The following is a 17,987-nucleotide window of genomic DNA, read 5'->3' on the forward strand; positions in this document are numbered from 1 at the left end:
ATCGGTTGTGAAAGCCGTCTAAAGGATTGGCATGCTGTACTAATACGGGATTTTTTTTTAGTGGACAGTGTAATGAGAGCATCATTTTATCCCAAGCGTCAAGCTAAAGAAAAGATTATCACGGCGCTACAACTGTAGAAATATTACGAGGCTTAAGGAACTGAAGGACGAAAGCAAGTTTTTTACAAAGCATATTATAGCTAAACTTAAATTTACATTTACCCAGGATTTATGCATTTTTTTTAACATTTATTTTCTCATCATGTGTAATGGTCTGAATGTCATTCAGTCTTAAATTGCATTATCATAAGCCAACAAAACAAAATACAATAAACAATGTTCACCTGACTTAATGGAATATGCATTTTGTGGCAAAGTAATTATCTGGGTTTGCAGGAAATAAATGTGTTCTTTTACTGGATGGGACTGAAATAAATTTAAACATTAATGGGTCCCTTGATTTGCATCAAAATAGTGTGTTATTGTCCCTCAGTGTGGGCTGATATTGGATGTGCATTTCTGTCGTTCCAAACCCTCACAATTTTAAAACGCACGGCAAAGTTAAATATGCTGATTAGAGGCCTTATCTGCGACATGGCCCATCTCATCACTTCTGTCAATGCCTGCTTCATTTAAAAAAAATGCATTTTAAAAACCCAGAGTGGGTAATCGAATATAAGTGAATTAGTGGGTGGCTTTTTTTCTCCCTCCCACAATTTTTACCTCAGCCAGTTGGCAGAAAATATAGCGGTAAGCAAAATTTAGTGGGGGCTTTTTAGAGGACCAGGCATCTCGGGGCATCAGGGGGCTTCTTAGAAGCTACTAGTCAATAGGAAACTTCAAGACATAAATGAGAAGCGAGAGAAAAGAGAGAGAGAGCGAGGAGGGAAGAAAAGGGCAGGTGTAGGTAGGGGGCTTTGATCCACTCAGACCTCCTTTACAATGATGACCTCATTTCAAACGCTGGGAGCCAGGAGAGGGAGAAGGAGGCGCTCGCCGCTCGCCGCTCACCCGCCGGACTGTTACGCACACACACGCGTGAACGTGCGTTAGCCCGTGCTCAAAAAGTGGTGGGGTACCGCGTTGACCCTTTCTCGCGAAAAATGTGGCCAAAGAGATTTAATTTGGCTCTGGGGAGGCCCTTGCTAAGGGACGGGCTGCTCCCTGCTATCCTTAGGCTAAAATTGCGCCTCCTCCCTGGGGAGAGCAGGGGTTTGGGGCAGAGCGAGGGGAAGCATGCTGGGTCATTGGCTGGTGTTGACTTTTTCGCTGAGAGGCTTTTCGGTGTGTGTTGTTAGCGTGTCAGCTCTAATTAGTGTTGTGTAGTGAGGGTTAAATGAGATTACACAGTCTTCAGACCCCGCTGCTCAGCTCATGGGCATGTTAAATAGCCATTTCACACACACACACACACACACACTCACCCACAGAGTCACAATTCCAGCGTATTCCAGCCACTGACACCTTCGCTAACAGTTCGGATGCTCCGAGTTCGATTGTGATTGTTAATTAAGTGAGAGATCTCGTTGTACCAAGGGTGTACGGTTTTATTGCTCTTGTTAATGGATCAGATATTTGTTTAACATTATTACTAACATTTTTTTAACCACAGTGTTTTACTAGATTAGTAGAAATTCAACTAATTAACCAATTAATTCAGTTGCGGGTCAGTTTTACCCATTTTGTTTTTTTTTTGAGTTGTTCGAAATACTGGTTGACCTATGACGTTTCTCTTGAAATGTGACTTTTTCCTCATTTACTTGTGAGTGTATATACACACACACACACACACACACTACCAATCAAAATCTTTAATGTTTTTAAAGAATTCTCTTCTGCTCACCAAGCCTGCAGTTTATTTGATCCAAAATACAGCAAAAGCGGTAATACTGTGAAATAGTTTTACTATTTAAACTGTTTTCTATTTAAATATGTTTTAAAATGTAATTTATTCCTGTGATCAAAGCTAAATTTTCAGCATCATTACTCCAGTCCTCAGTGTCACATGATCCATCAGAAATCATTCTAATATGCTGATTTGCTGTTTAAGAAACATTATTATTGTTAACAATATTTAAAACAGTTGAGTGCTTTTTTTCATTTTTGGATAAATAGAAAGATCCAAAGATCAGCATTTCTAGAAATGAATTTATATAAATGAAAATGATAGAAATGATTACTTTTATGTAGCAAGGATGCTTTAAATTGATCAAAAGTGATGATAAAGACATTTATAATGTTACAAAAGATTTCTATTTCAGATAAATGATTGTCTTCTGAACTTTCTATTCATCAAAAAAACCTGAAAAAATTCTACTCAGCTGTTTTCAACATAATAATAATATTAATAGTTTTTTAAGCAGCAAATCAGAATATTAGAATGATTTCTGAAGGATCAAGTGACTGGAGTTAATGAAGCTAAAACAGCTTTGAAATCACAGGAATAAATAACATTTCAAAATATATTCAAATAGAAAACAGTTATTTTAAATAGTAAAAATATTTCAAATTTTACTGTTTTTGCTGTACTTTAGCTCAAATAAATGCAGGCTTAATGAGCAGAAGAGACTTTAAAAAAACATTAAAAACCTTACCTTCAAAATGTGCACATATAATATGTCAGTTTCTTAAATACCCTCTGAAGGTATTTACATTTACGCATTTGACAGATGGTTTCATCCAAAGAGGCTTATACTGCATTGAAAGCATGCCAATATCAGGTTCTCATGTTTTTATTTTTTTGTGTTGTGTGAGAAGTCTTAATCTTAAAGGTTAAGTGTGTTTACCTGATTTTTTTATTTGTGTGTGAACTGTATTGAATCCTGTGTCAGTTTTACCACCACATTAACAATCGTACACAGATTTTTAACCTTGTTAGAGACGCACATTTTTAATCTATCACAGACGCACACAATCTATTAGTGGCTTTGCTTCTATTTCTGCAGAGGAAGGTTGACTGCGGAGGACACTGACGTAGCAAATAATTAATATTTAATATTATTTAATCCAAAAATGGTTATTTGAGTTAATGAATATTTACTGACAAAGGTCAGAAATGGTTATGAGTTGGGTGAGGCTCTCTCACTGTTATTTTTCATTTAGCTTGGCTCAGTAATGAATGTATTGTAAGCCGCATTAGTCTCATGCTGAAAATCCTCATATTGAAGGATAACTTTTTCTGCCTGTGTGTGTAATAAGATTAAGGTTATTAGGAGAGGTGTGAGCCATGACCCCATGAGGAGATGAGATGAAGGATTATGCCCCCTCCCTATTCGAAGATGAACTTTATTTCAGTACTTACACAGGGCCGCTCTGATCACACTTTCAAAGACTAAAAATGCACTTGTGGCTGATGATATGACTCTGTGAGATGATCTCATTTCCAGTGGCATGTTTCATAACACTAATCTTTTGTGTTCTGTTGCAAAATAGCCACGTAACGTATTAAAAATGTCACGTAAAAGTGATGACATTTGTCTGATGGCTCAAAGACTTGATGGACTCACATTCTTTTGTTGCAGAGCCTGAATGCTGTGGAATTTGGCATTAACGGCAAATGCAATTAGCTGATACAAAATTTCTTTCACCAACTAGGACCAATAAAATGAAATTCTAAATACTCACCTTAGTACCTCACGCAGCTTTCTATAGAGAGCCTTGGGACAGCTTACAGAAATTCCTTGACAATAATTAGACAAGCAAAATACATGTTAAAAAGTGTCAATTCTTTAAAAACGATTTGTTGTGTTTGCTAATCAAGTTAAAAGAAAATAAAATTGTCACCTCCAAAGTTGTATGACCTTAATTTTTTTTTGTCTAATCAGTGAGAATGACCAAAACTGTTTGCTTATTCTTCAGAAAATCTTCTTTTAGAAGAAAGAACATGATGCAGGTTTGGAACGACATGTGGGTGAGTAAATAATGACAGGTATTTTCATTTTTGAGTCGTTTCAAGACGCTACGAAGGTGGACATTTTTACGACGAAAGACGTAGTTTGACCCGAGTTATATTTGATATTGCATAGCGTAAGGATTTCATATACTGAAAACTAGAGTACAGTTATGTCGAAGTTCTTAATGATGTGGAGCATCACATTATCATGACTCTCATGCAGTTTCTTCAGAGTATAGCGAAGGCTGCGGCGGCTTTATCCTGCGGACCGGGGAGCGTCTGTCTAATTCTCAGAAAGTCAAGCATAGCATCCGTCACCAATAATAGGTACAGCTGAGAGCTCTGGTGCTAACAAGGCCTAAGTGGGAAAGTGGTTAACAAGGAAACCATCGCTCGGTCTCTCTAATGCCAGCTCCTTCTTTTCCTTCCTCCCCCAAGCAGCGCTCCCCCCTCTCCAGCAGCCCTCCATCCAGTGCATAGCAACCATTGTGCCTTTAGCTCGTACTGAAAATGACATGTTTACTCTTGACCAATAGGACCGGTGTACTATATTAAAAGGCATAGCATTGAAATGCATTAGTGCTGTAAGATCCGTTCATCTGGCGCTCTTTTCTCCATCATGAAAATTCTCTCACGATTTCTCTTTGCTTACATTTTCTTGTCTCTCGCACACACTCTCTCGCTCTCTCCGTCTCACCCCTTTCCCTGTTAACATCCCCCTCATCTTCTTTGCCGTCCTCTCTCCCGCCTCTCTCTGGCTTTCTCTAGTGTTTGGGGGTCTTGCCTGATACCCATTAGCGTTAGGGCTTATTACCTGGGTAATGAGCGACACAGTGTCTAATTAGCCGGGGCTTGGAGAAACTGACATCACTCCAGCCCTGGAGCTGCCACTGCCATTAGCAGAGCTCCTCTAAGTGATCTGTCTGTGGTCTGTTAAAACCATTACATTCATTATGGATCAATCAAAGGAAAAGGTGTTGCGGCTAATTGAGGAGTGGAACAATGCTTAAAATCTTGCCGTAATTGATGGGTAAAAAATGAAAATAAGAAAAACACCCCATCGATGTCTGGATAATGGGTATATACGCTCTCTGTGTGATGGATAGATTTTCTTGCATAATGGATGATTGGTTTCTGAGTGAACATCCTGTGTCTTTTAATGAAATTATCTTGAGCAATACCTTAACATGTCCAGTGAGTAGAGCTGCAGCATTATTTTAAGGTTAGCCAAGTTAACTTTTCTGCGCAAATATTCCTAGAATATCCTGGGATTTTTGCATTAGTTATAAGCTAAATCTAGTCACACTTTTTTCTGTTTGTTTTGTAGTAAATTACATATTGTTGCAGTTTGACTCATTTAGAAAGTTTTGTACCTCATAATAATAATACGATTAATAATAATAATATAATTAAAAAACATTATTATTATGATTACTATTGTTATGTGCTATTTTAAGCTTTGTGTTTTTTTTTTGTTTTTTTTTTTTTTTTTTTTTTTTTTAGTAAATTACACATTGTTGCAACTTCCGCTCATTCAGAAATATAGTTTTGCACATTATAACAATTATAACAGTAATAACCATCAATATAAATAATTGTAATTTATTTTTAATGATTACTACATTGTTATTTTTTATTTCTTTAGAATAACAAGAAAGCATTATTATTTGCTGTGGTGCTTCTAAAATTTTTAATACTGAAAATTGTCCAAATATTCAAACTGTGCAATTTAACATTTAATATTTTAATATTTTATAACAACCGTAATAATCAGTGTTGGGGAGTAACTAGTTACATGTAATGCTGTTTCATAACTTAAATACAAAATAAATGTAACTGTAATCTGTTACAGTTACTAAAAAAAATGTGACCCTGGACCAAAAAAAAACAGTCATAAGTGTAAATTCTTTGAAACTGAGATTTATACTGAATAAGTAAGCTTTCCATTTATGTATGATTTGTTAGGATAGGACAATATTTGGCTGAGATACAACTATTTGAAAATCTGAGGGTGCAAAAAAAATCAAAATTTTGAGAAAATCGCCTTTAAAGTTGTCAAAATGAAGTTCATAGCAATGCATATTACTAATCAAAAATTAAGTTTTGATATATTTACGGTAAGAAATTTACAAAGTATCTTCATGGAACATGATCTTTACCTACTATCCTAATGATTTTTGGCATAAAAGAAAAATCGATCATTTTAACCCATAACAATGTATTGTTGGCTATTGCTACAAATATACCCATGTGAATGGTTTTGTGGTCCAGAGTCACAAATGTGTAATTAAATTTACAGATTACGATTACAAAATAGGTTACATCTTAATACTCCTTGTATTAATATTTACCATTTATTGTTCACCTCAGAACGATCTCAAAGTAAAAAAGTGCTGAAGCCTGATTTTATGGTGGCTGTGCTTTAAAATTAAATTATTATAAGAATATTATTATAGGATTTTGAAAGTCTGACAGTAAACTGTGTTGAGTACTACTAGTTTAGATATTTCAAAATGATTTCCAGTTGAAAACATTCATTAGAAATTTAGAAAAGTAATCAAATGTAATCAGTTACATTACTTTAATAAAGTAACTGAAATAGCAACACTACTCATTACATAATAAATAGGGTAACTTGTAATTTGTAACGTATTACATTTCAAAAGTAACCTTCCCAACACTGATACTAGTACAAGCTCCATAACAATAATATTATTTTAGATTTACAAGCAAGAATATGTAAGGTTTAGTAAAACATTTGCTCTGACCATTTGCTGTGGTGCATTTAAACTTTGTAATATTAAAAAACATTCCTTTTCAAGTGCTCAAGCTATGTCAGAGAAATGTCTTTTTTCATACGGGACATTCTCTCCGCCACATTTTGTCTTTAATTTGAGAGATTTGGTAAGTTAGCAAAACCAAGGCTGGTGAAGTTGATGTATTTGATGGCAGGCTTGGAGAGGAAAGGAGGACCTCTTTGGACTTAAAAGCCCCCACACGCTTTTAGATTTGACCCCACAATTTTTCTTCCCTTTTGGTCTCATGGCCTCATCTCTCTCTCTTTTTTGTGTCTTAAAACATATGAGGCAGCAGACAGCTCTGGACAGAGATATGAGGAGCCTTCAAAGCCGTGTTGTGACTGCTGTTTCATCTCAGTACAAAGGGTTATGCCGAAATGTGTTCCGCCTTTCAGTATATTTTGCATTTATGCTAATGATGCATAAATCAACAGGCCGCTTTTTTCGGCACCACCATACGAATCCGTAAACAGACCGAGGAAGTTATGCCATCAAATACGATTTCACTTTTACCATGAGCTGCGTCCCTGAATCTTTTTGACACCCGGACGTTTTGAGTACGAGTTCAAAAATGTTCTGTGATTGAAATCATTTCATTTATTTATTTATTTTTTTATTTCCCACTACTTTTTTTTTTTTTCTCCAGGAAACGAATGGCTTCAGCATAACCTTGTAAACCAATTCAAGCAGATCGCGTTTGCCTTGGGAGTTAATTCAGCACTGATAAAACTTGATGAATTGAGTTACCATTCGATTAAACTAAATGATCGGCAAACATACGTGACTTCACTCAAACTAATCCTCATAATGAGAGCGTAATTGCCTAAAACAAGCAAATAATTCCACCCGGCTGAGCGATATCGACAAATACTAATGAGGCCTGCTAGTGAAGGGTTACTGTGTTTGTTTACACAGGAGAGCAAGAGAGCCTGGGAAGAGCTGTGGCAGAGGGAAAAAAAGGCAGGATTATTTGTAATTACGTGTGCCAAGTGTTTAATGCAACAGATTGGACACAATAGCAGTGGCAGAATCAGCTGCATATGAGTCCTCCATTATCCTGCACTGGTGAAGTTGGGAGACAGATTGCCGTCGTAAGCAACGCAGACAGGCTTGACACCTGCTCGCGGCTCTCGCGCTCATGCCACCACTGGGGAGAGGAAACCTGATTAACCGCGCTGTGCTAATAGAGAGAGGAAATTAACACAGCGGTATCCTGGTGAAGGAGAGCTATACTCAGAGAGGGGTGTTTAACCACTGGCAGCCAGAAAAGCCGTGGTGAGAGATTAATGAACTGTGCAGTGATGGAGCTCAGAGTCGTGCTGTTGATGGGGCTCAACAAGTCTCTGTTTGGGGCTAATGATTCGCCGAAGACACTGCACAAACCGTGGCACCGGATTGCGCTTTCCTCCACCGCACATTTTGGCATAAAATTAAGGCCAGTTAGACGTGGATAAACCTAATCGCTGCCTGTTGCCATGTAATTACTTTTCATAACACTGTTCATTATATGCTATTCAATGTATTCGTTCCCTTTTGTTGTGCTTGTTTGGTTAAGTCTGTGTAAATATATGTAGTTCCTGTCAACGTGTTGAAGTTTGTCCCGTGTTTAATATGTATGAGGGCGGGAAAAATGAATTCGATTGAGTGTATCCAATCAAACTGACTTGAAGGAAACTGTCTGAACGTGCTTCGGATTGCTGCAGTTGCCCTTAGGTATTCACAAGTGACAGGCTTTCTTTTCATTGGGTATCATGAGGCATTAGATAAAGTCTAGACTGTCTAGAGTATATTCCATCACTGATAATATCCCTAAAGTGGTCATTACAGCATTTAACCTGAAGCTAAGGGAGAGCCTACTTGGAAAAAAATGCTATTAGATATTTGCAGTTGATGGAAAGACTTTCCACGCTTCATGTTTTTGGAGTAGCGAGATGGTATTTGCAGTCAGGTTAAGTGAGTTTGTGCAGTAGCAATTTAAATGTTATCTTGCACATGCAGCATGCACATATATGTAATGTGTTAGCCTTACTCATTCCTCACACTTTATCCTACCTGAACGAGCATCGCAGAGGCAGTGAAAAGTTTTGAATTTTGATGGCCGGAGGGAGACTGAAAAGATGCCCAGAGTATTGAGAGAGAGCACCGGTCATCACAAGGCCGAAGGCGATGTAAATGTGTGCCATCAGATGGCAATGATGTGTCTCTCTGTGAGTTCGTCTAAACTACGGCACAACAGCTTTCCACTCTGTGAAAGCCTGTCAGAACCATGTGGTGGCAAGCTGCTGCTGCCCAAAAGCCTTGAATGGCATCAGAAGGCTGTTAAAAACATGTTTGTGGCTTATATCATACAGTTATTAAATATGTTCCCTGTTTTTACAAAGTTGTGCCTGTGGTCACACTGAACAAGTGGAATAATAATTTCTGACCCTGGATCACTAAACCAGTCAAAAGGGTCTTTTTTTTTTTTTTTTTTAATTGAGAAGATAATGCAATATTTGGCTGAAATACAACTATTTGAAAATCTGAAATCTGAGTGTGCAAAAAAATAAATAAAATTAATTCAAAACACTGAGAAAATCGCCTTTAAAGTTGTCCAATTTAAGTTCTTAGCAATGCAATCAAAAATTAAGTTTTTATATATTTACAGTAGGAAACTTACTAATATTTTCATGGAACATGATCTTCACTTAATATCCTAATGATTTGGCATAAAAGAAAAATCAATAATTTTGATCCATACAATGTATTGTTGGCTATTGCTGCAAATATACCCCTGCTACTTACAACTGTTTTTGTGGTCCAAGGTCACATTTATTTTATTTATTTATTTATTTATTTTTTACAAGAACAGAGGTCTTCTACAGGCTGTCTGCAAAATATTGTTTGATCTCAAACAGCTTTTGGTAAAATAATGAAAATATCCACCTTTTTCTTTAATGCAGAAGCCTGTGGGTGAGAGTTCCGGTTCATTGTCAGCATGAGGGGAACAATAACAACGTGCAGTAAACGGTAAAACTGTTTGCAATACAAACCAGTGTGTTCATAATTAAAATAATACGTTAAAACGGTTTTGTACAAAACTAAATAGCTGGACGCGGATAAGACCGGAAACCAGACCCATAACATTTACAAATGGACGCGCCCACTTGGAAAAAGGTGGATACATTAAGCAATAATATGATATTAAGTTAACTTCAACCAATATATGCAGCTTATGTCTTATTAAAATGTACACATACTGTATATGACTGTACATCAGCGATTATTTTAATGGGTGTACTATGTAAGTATCCCTAATATATTCATCATTATGAATATATTATGAACATCATTATCGTAGGCCAGGCTGCAACAGGGCGTCCTGTTTTGTGTCTCTATTCACCAAAGCGGCCTGAAAAAGTTTGGTGACCTTGAAGACAACAAACTTTTCAGGACAAGACTGTGTGCGCAGCAGACCTAGAGGCAAAATAAAAACCTGTAGAATGTATTTATGAATTATAGTCTACATGGAATAAGCTTGTTTTTCTTTTTCCTCTTTTCAGCGCCAGCAATAAGTAGCTAAAGTGCTCTCTTTTCCGAATATCCTTAAATCCTGACGAGTCGCATGTTTAGGGAGAGTGAGAATGACCGGGTTAATTAAAGTTATTGAGCGTAATGCTCTTCAGAGGCGTGCAGCAGGGGCGACGGGGGCAGACTTTTGTGGTGATGTCGGAGTGAAGGCTGCAGCGCGTTTTTCGGTGATGCTGCCGCCGGGTCCGTTCTTCAAGTTCGTTTCCAAGGAGGAGAGACGCCTCGCGCCAGGGCTCCGCCCCCTTCTCCTGAATGCGCGAGCAGCTGCTTTCAAACCCAACTGCTCAATTCCATTCATCCTCGAGAGGGAACAAAAAAGTGGCTATTTATTAGAATACTTGTTTTGTATTGTTCCGCGTCACACAAAAGGGGCTTTATTATGTAAGAAGGAACCCTTTCGCCGGGAGAAACAATAACTTGAAATTGTCTTTAGAGTCTATAATAAATTTCATTTTCTTGTCTCTCTCCTCAGTGTGTAGTGAGTGGTGGGACTGGGAGCTGGGTATGGCTGGCCTTGGCACACTAAGTGTAGATTTTTAGCAAGGATGGCGGTCTGGCGAGTGGCTTTGGCTGGGTTAGGACAGCGATAGAACCGGTAAGGTAACGATTTTACATCACTGCAGATGAAGGACAGTGCAACGTAAGTTTATATAGCTTTAAAAACAAGATTTAGATTGATATGTATTCTCTTCTGGGGGAAGTCTTACTTTTGGAACAAATTGTAAATTAACGTTCTCGTCTCGAAACGTGATATATTGAGACAGTGATGTCGCCTGAGTAACTGGTTATTAGCAAAATAGAAGTACGAAGAGGTACGAACTGCGCCATAAAGCCTGTTAACAGAAAGCTGTGATCAGTTTTACTGAGCTGCTTGATCGCATGATGTGCTGTCTGTAACTGTATCGGATAAGAGAAATTAACGCGATTGTTTTTTTGTTTTTTTTTTCAACGACAGTCCGGAGATGTATTTCAGACTACCTGTCGGTCGCATTTTATCGGATGACTTACAAATAATTATCCAAAGACTATAACACGCGTTCGTGTTTACAGCATTAAGCGGGAACAATTCTTGATGGAAGTCAGCCAGTTTGGACCGCTTTTCTTTTTACATTTGCAGCTTTAAAAGACAACCTGCAAGGGCAAACCAGCTCACTGCTCCGCAAATTTATATTTTTATTTAAAATAATATTTAAACTAAGTTCAAAGTTTGAATTCAGAAAGGTATTTAATTAAATGACTTAAATATCTATATTAAAATATTTGAGATATATATAATGCTGAATAAACGTTTTGTCTCTCTGTAAAAGTAAATAAAAATAACTTAGGCCGTGTGACTATTATAGGAAAATAGCTTTCAGTTGGAGTTTTGATCAACAGTTTGTCACTATCGTTTGTTTAACGGGATATCATTTTCAAGCGTCTAAGCCATCGTCTTACCACAGCCCTTGTTAAGTCAAGTAAAGCCACACAAAGGACTTAAACAATCAAATTAGGTTAAACAAGTCTACAGCAACAAACAAGTTTAGCACGCTTTAATTTTGCAGTGAAATGCTTTGATTGTAATGAACAGTTATACACACATTGAAAGCTCACCTGGACTACAAATATCAAAATTGTATTTGTTTTATTAAATGTGATCATTTTAATAATCAGTTCCCATTTCGCTTGATTTTTTTGGGATCATGAATTACATAGAGCAGGTTATATTCACGTCCCCTCGTTCCATCCCCCATCCCCTAATGTTTTGTGAACTGGGCGATGGCAAACACCTGTGACAACTATTAAACTGTCACTTCATTTGTACTTTTAGAACTTTTTCGTTCTTTTTCAAATGACGAGGACATGTCTGTAATTTTTTTTTTTTTTTTTTTTTTTTGTTGCCTACAATCGTGTGTGTTTTGGAGAACTGCTGTAACCCCAGCTCTCGCACGTGCGCTAACAGTGCCCTATTGCCCCCAGCGCGCGCAAAACAAAGACTCTGTGAAGAGCGCGACACTGGAGCAAAATGAGAACTGACAAGGTACGTTGTTCCAGGAGGGTCACAATGTGCTTTAGCGTTCTAATCCGAAAGACGATTTATTGTATTAAATAAAATGAAATAAAAATGCATTGTTATTAAATCAGCGTAATCTTTACCATAAAACTAACAAAACATTTTGTGTTATAATTAAACATTTTGAATTAAATTCAAATTAACATTTTATGGTTAGCCTGTATGGCATTTTTTATGGTTTAAATTAAAAAGTCAAATAAGTACTATACTAAATAGTATTATATATTGGTCATATTGCTCAGTGCTGGTGGAGCTTGCTTTGGTGTGGGCATATTTAAAACAAAACACATTATAAATAAAAAACAATACTTTGTAAAAACCTTTTATATTTATTGATTTGCCATCTTAAGTATTTTTAATAAAATTATTGCATTTCTCAAAATTATATCTTTGTTATTAAAATTCATAGCAAATAAAATGATTATTTTATCAGCATAAAATGAGTGGCTAGACACCATCGAGTAAATGAAAAACTGTATTTAAACTATTGTTACGAGGGCAATGAAAAGCACTTACCTTTTGTCAAAACATGTTTTTGTTTATTTGATATAGTAGCCTATTCAATAATATGACAACATTCCTACGGAATATATATTCAAGTTATATATCGTATGCGTCTTAAAATCAAACTTGATGGCAAAATAATAGTTTCGCGGTCCAGGGCAGGAAAATATTTTGTGGGGTCTTTCATTAACAGTTTTCTGATCGGTCATGCGATTGGATTACATGTTGTACAATTATCGTCGCTCTAGTTAAATAAAGTCTGATTTTGATTTAGACACTACTGTTGCCTTTTTATTTCAAGACTAGTTTACAGTTTCAGAGATTTCCATATTTCAATTTACAGTCGTCTTTTTTACGCGCTTCAAAATCTTAGCAGTACACCACCAGACGGCAGTGTCCTCGATTTAGGAACCCCTATTTAAAATCATGTTGTTTACCTCTTAAAATAATGTGATTTTATATTGTTTCACTCAAAGAATAACTAATTATAAAGTTGTAAGTGTGAACTGTGTGTTGATTATCTTTGGCAAAAAAGATGTAATCGAATGCGAAGTGAAATGACGGTGGTTTGACGTTTTTGACATCCTATTTTAGAAAGTGCACTTATGAGAAATTCATTTCGACTGATTTTCCATTTAACCGTTTTATAATCACAGACATTCAGCATGCAGTAAACTGTTTCAGCATAGCTGACAAGTAGTTGGCTATCCTGTACACACAAAGATTTGGCAAGACGTCACAAGGGTAGCATTGGAGCTATTACAGTTATTATAAAGAATTAGATCGTATCTTGTAATGTCATCTAAATGGATAAAATCTGCCATTTGTCCTCTTGTTCATTTATTGCAACCATTGAAGAGGCTCAAACTGCTACCTCAGTATTTACTCTAGTTTAGAGGGGGCGGTGTTGACCCTTCGTGCACCCCGCCTACTAGTTCTTTCCTCGTTGTCTACGTCACTCTAGCGAACTCCATGCAAATCGCTCCTCACTGGAACGCCATTGGCCGCTCGCTCATTTTAATCGCTGTCAAAACGCATCATATGGCCGCCGCTTTAACTAACTCTTCAACTCCACTAGGAAAAGTAACTCAAATGCACGTTCAATTAATGTGGATGTGAAACGGCAGTCGGACACGCCACTAACCAGGCTACAGGAGCAAAAAAGAGACCCCGAAACTAACAGCAAACGCTTGGGAATAAGCTGAATTCCACATTTCACCGGAGCTCCACCGGCTTGTGAGGCACCTGCTTCGAGCGGACTACAGAGCGCCGAAAGTTCATGCTTTTTCTCTGCTAGCTGAGAACTTTTAAGCCACTTGAATGTATAGCATGATGATGGAAACGGACCTTCATTCCCCGGGACCCCAAACCAACACGAATCCGGGGCAAACGGGTCCAAACTCGGGGAGCAAAGCCAACCAAGACCGCGTAAAGAGACCCATGAACGCTTTTATGGTCTGGTCCCGGGGCCAGCGCCGGAAAATGGCTCAGGAGAACCCCAAAATGCACAACTCTGAAATTAGCAAAAGACTCGGTGCTGAGTGGAAGGTGATGTCAGAGGCTGAAAAGCGGCCCTTTATTGACGAGGCGAAGCGGTTGCGAGCCATGCACATGAAGGAGCATCCGGATTACAAATACAGACCGAGGCGCAAAACCAAGACCCTGCTTAAAAAGGACAAGTACTCGTTGGCTGGCGGCTTGCTCGGCGGTGCGGGTGGTGGGGTCGGGATGAGTCCTGCAGGGGTCGGCCAGAGGTTGGAGAGTCCTGGGGGTCACGGAGGCTCGGCCGGCGCTGGCTACGCGCACATGAACGGCTGGGCGAACGGCACCTACTCCGGCCAGGTGGCCGCGGCGGCGGCAGCGGCTGCGATGATGCAGGAGGCGCAGCTCGCTTACAGCCAGCACCCAGGCAGTGGCTCCCACCATCACCACGCTCATCACCATCACCCGCACAACCCGCAGCCCATGCACCGCTACGACATGACTGCTCTTCAGTACAGCCCCATCTCGAACTCCCAGAGCTACATGAGCGCTTCTCCGTCCGGCTACGGTGGGATTTCGTACACGCAGCATCAAAACTCCAGCGTCGCATCTTCTGCCGCCATCGGTACGCTGAGCTCGCTCGTCAAGTCCGAACCCAATATAAGCCCTCCGGTTACCACGCACTCCCGAGGCCCCTGCCCCGGAGACTTGAGAGAGATGATTAGCATGTATTTACCGACCGGCGAGTCCGGGGATCCGTCTGTGCAGAGCAGACTGCATGCCTTACCGCAGCACTATCAGAGCACAACTGCCGGAGTAAACGGAACTGTCCCCTTGACGCATATTTGAAACAGCTGATGGAAAGTGATGGGTAACGCGCATTCAGAAACACTCCACCAAAAATATTTACCTCTTTTTTTAGATTGTCATTGAACTACTTTTGTACAGAATGTTTTATGATGTTCTTGTAAATTAAAAGGTAAATATTGTTTCGATTGCAGTTCGAAGAGCAACTGAGATCTTATCAAATGTATCACTTTCAGTGAAACATTGTTTCAAGATGACGACTTTAAAAATGATTCTGACAGCGTTTCTTGCCACGCCAAGAAATTTGCGACCTACTGTTATTCTTTAAATATTTAAGTTTCTGTGCAAATTGACTTTTGAGTTGATAATAACAAAAGTCTAGCGTGAATAACTCAATGAAATGTTTTTTTGAGAGCCCATAAAGAGTTTCCTGCTTATTACATTTACCAAAACGTTTGTACACGTGAATTAATGTACCAGATTTATGTTGTAATATTTCTTGTAAATTGTGAATAAGTTTTAATATTTCAAAAGACTGGCACGTCACTGCTGCTGTACATAATTTATGACATGCATTCCTGCCAGTTCAAATCTTAACCTTGCGTTGATTCATGGTCTAAATAAAATTGGAGAAAAAGTTACTCTGCTCTAAATTGGTCTTAGTTTTGTTACCTAATTCATCAGACTTTTGTCATTTAATATGTGTTTGATTTACTACACTATTATCTAGTGGACACTTTCTCTTCGTTGACTGGAGACAAAAAAAAAAAAAAAAAAAAAAAAACAACAGTCGGGAAATCTTACTAATGCTTTATTTTGCTTTAAGACCTTTATTTTATTTCTGTGTATTTTACAACGTGCTGCCAATGAGATCTTTAAAAGCATCAAAACAGGGAAAACGTTTTTCTAAATAGGTCACACTTGATCTTACCCGTCAGGAACGTGAATAATTTCTTACAATTAATATGCATTAGATAAGGGAACATTTATATAGGCCTTCAATTTTTTTTAAAATGTACTTTTTTTTAAATGTGATTTAAATGTGTGTGACATTTTTTCATGTCATACTTTTGTCATTAGTTCAAGCGCAGATGCCCTTTATAACCTGCCGTCTGCTTTGGTAAATTAATAATATATAAACAGTAATTAAAAATACATAAAGATAGTAAAAACACACACACGCAAGCGAATACTAATAGTTATTATTGTATTGCATTAATAAAATAGGATGACCTACTTGAATATTGTTAAATTCGCCATGCAAAATTTCAGTGTTTTATACTAAAGATGCAAGACTTCAGATCTATGTTTATTTATAATTTGAATTGTTTGTTTACTTAATTAGGTTGTCGCTCTGCACTCAGTTCACCATTGCTTCTTCCATTGTAGACTTTGATTGCTACCCAAGGTGTATAATTCTGAGTACTTGAAGCATGAAAACAAACTATCATTATATGTGTATCATTTAGGCAAGGGCTGGTTTGACAACTTGCTCCACGTTTTGTGCCCTGAAATTGGATTAACTGTCATTTCGTCTATCTTAAAAAATATTTACAGTTCAGTTCATATTTTGTTTAACTGGCTTTTTTACCTCTCTTTTTAACCATAAGAGCTATAATTTGGCTAGTAATGAGTCAGTTGTGTAGGGGTAGATTTTGTTGTGTAAAAAATTAATTTTGAAAAGTAATTCACCTATGTGTGAACAGTACACTTCCGTGTTTAAAAACGAATTGTAGCTATTTTTGTTACTCGAGATGTTTTCGTTATTTCGTGTAATGAAGAGCCCACGTTTCTCTTTTAAAATTAGATTTTATATAATTCACATAAAATATGTGTTTGAGTAGGCCCACCGATTAATAAAAACTGCGTATTTCTGTACACTGTCCGTACTCTCTGATTATATAAAAAGTGTAAACGTGTTAATTTCGTGTTATTCACTAGTTCGTTTGTTTTGAGTTAGTTATTAATTCTTGATTCCCTGCATGTGAAGTATTGAGTCGTTATTATAAAACCTTTGTGGCTGGACACAATATGATCTGAAGCAGAGACAGAATGATATTTAACAGGAACCGGGATCAGCCAGCAGAGACGCTGACCTCTGGGACAGAGAGTCAAGGGTTATTACAATTACCTGCTGTCTCCCTGGGGCTAGTTTAGCAACAAGTGTCAGAAGTGCGAAGCCGCAACACACGTTGGCACCAGACGTCCTTTTTCTCGTTGGGATGCGCATGTGAGGCCTGCAAGTCTGCAAGTGCCACTTCACACACTTGAAGTAAATATGAAGCAGAACAAGATCAGGAGTCTTATAACTGCAATATAGGGTACATCATAAATGAAATGATCTTGGTGCGGCATGACCTTAAATATTTTTTCAACAGACGTCTGAATTAGTTGTTATTCTCATAGTTAATATTTTTTAAATGAAAATCTTAGGCTTAAACGTAATTAAACTGTCCATGATTCTAAACACACACGTTCCTTTCTCCTCAAACTATTGACATTACACGAGAAGGTCCACTCAGAATCCATTTGTATTTATCTGCAGATGAAAAACTACACGGATTAGCGCCGAAAATAGAGAGGCGGAGAACCGAGTCACGGCACTTGCCAGGTTAAAGAGAAGCGTTCTGGTAAATTTAACCAAAATAATTTACTACCCCGCCAAAAGAGGGGAAGGCACGCGGGGTGGGATGGGTGAAAAGGATGGGATGGAGTGCGAGGTGGGAGGGGTGGCGGTGGACTCGAACCAATAAATCGTCTCAACGTGCGATACCCTTATCTTGTAGCCACCGATATATTCTGTGCTGGGAAGCCATCAACACTGCTGGCTCGTACGAAAACTCCCGATCTCTTGCACTCGCTGTCCTAAATGGGGATAATT

General features: G+C 38.1%; 1 protein-coding gene and 1 long non-coding RNA gene across 3 annotated transcripts in view; both read left to right on the forward strand.

Annotated features, from left to right (window-relative positions):
* Nucleotides 1-17,987, forward strand: part of LOC127170689 (uncharacterized) — a 62,649-nt gene that overhangs the window by 34,866 nt on the left and 9,796 nt on the right. The window contains exon 3 of one of the 2 annotated variants that reach the window (XR_007828392.1): nucleotides 3,859-3,910. The exons of the other annotated variant lie outside the window; for it this stretch is intronic. This is a non-coding gene — a long non-coding RNA (uncharacterized LOC127170689). The remainder of the gene's footprint in view (nucleotides 1-3,858; nucleotides 3,911-17,987) is intronic. 2 annotated transcript variants of the gene reach the window in all.
* On the forward strand, nucleotides 12,333-15,516 carry sox1a (SRY-box transcription factor 1a). The gene has a single exon (XM_051118857.1). It carries the CDS (start codon nucleotides 14,138-14,140, stop codon nucleotides 15,146-15,148), a length of 1,011 nt encoding a protein of 336 aa, XP_050974814.1. The 5' UTR covers nucleotides 12,333-14,137; the 3' UTR covers nucleotides 15,149-15,516.

The sequence above is a fragment of the Labeo rohita genome, chromosome 9 (assembly GCF_022985175.1).
Source record: "Labeo rohita strain BAU-BD-2019 chromosome 9, IGBB_LRoh.1.0, whole genome shotgun sequence".
NCBI lineage: Eukaryota > Metazoa > Chordata > Actinopteri > Cypriniformes > Cyprinidae > Labeo > Labeo rohita.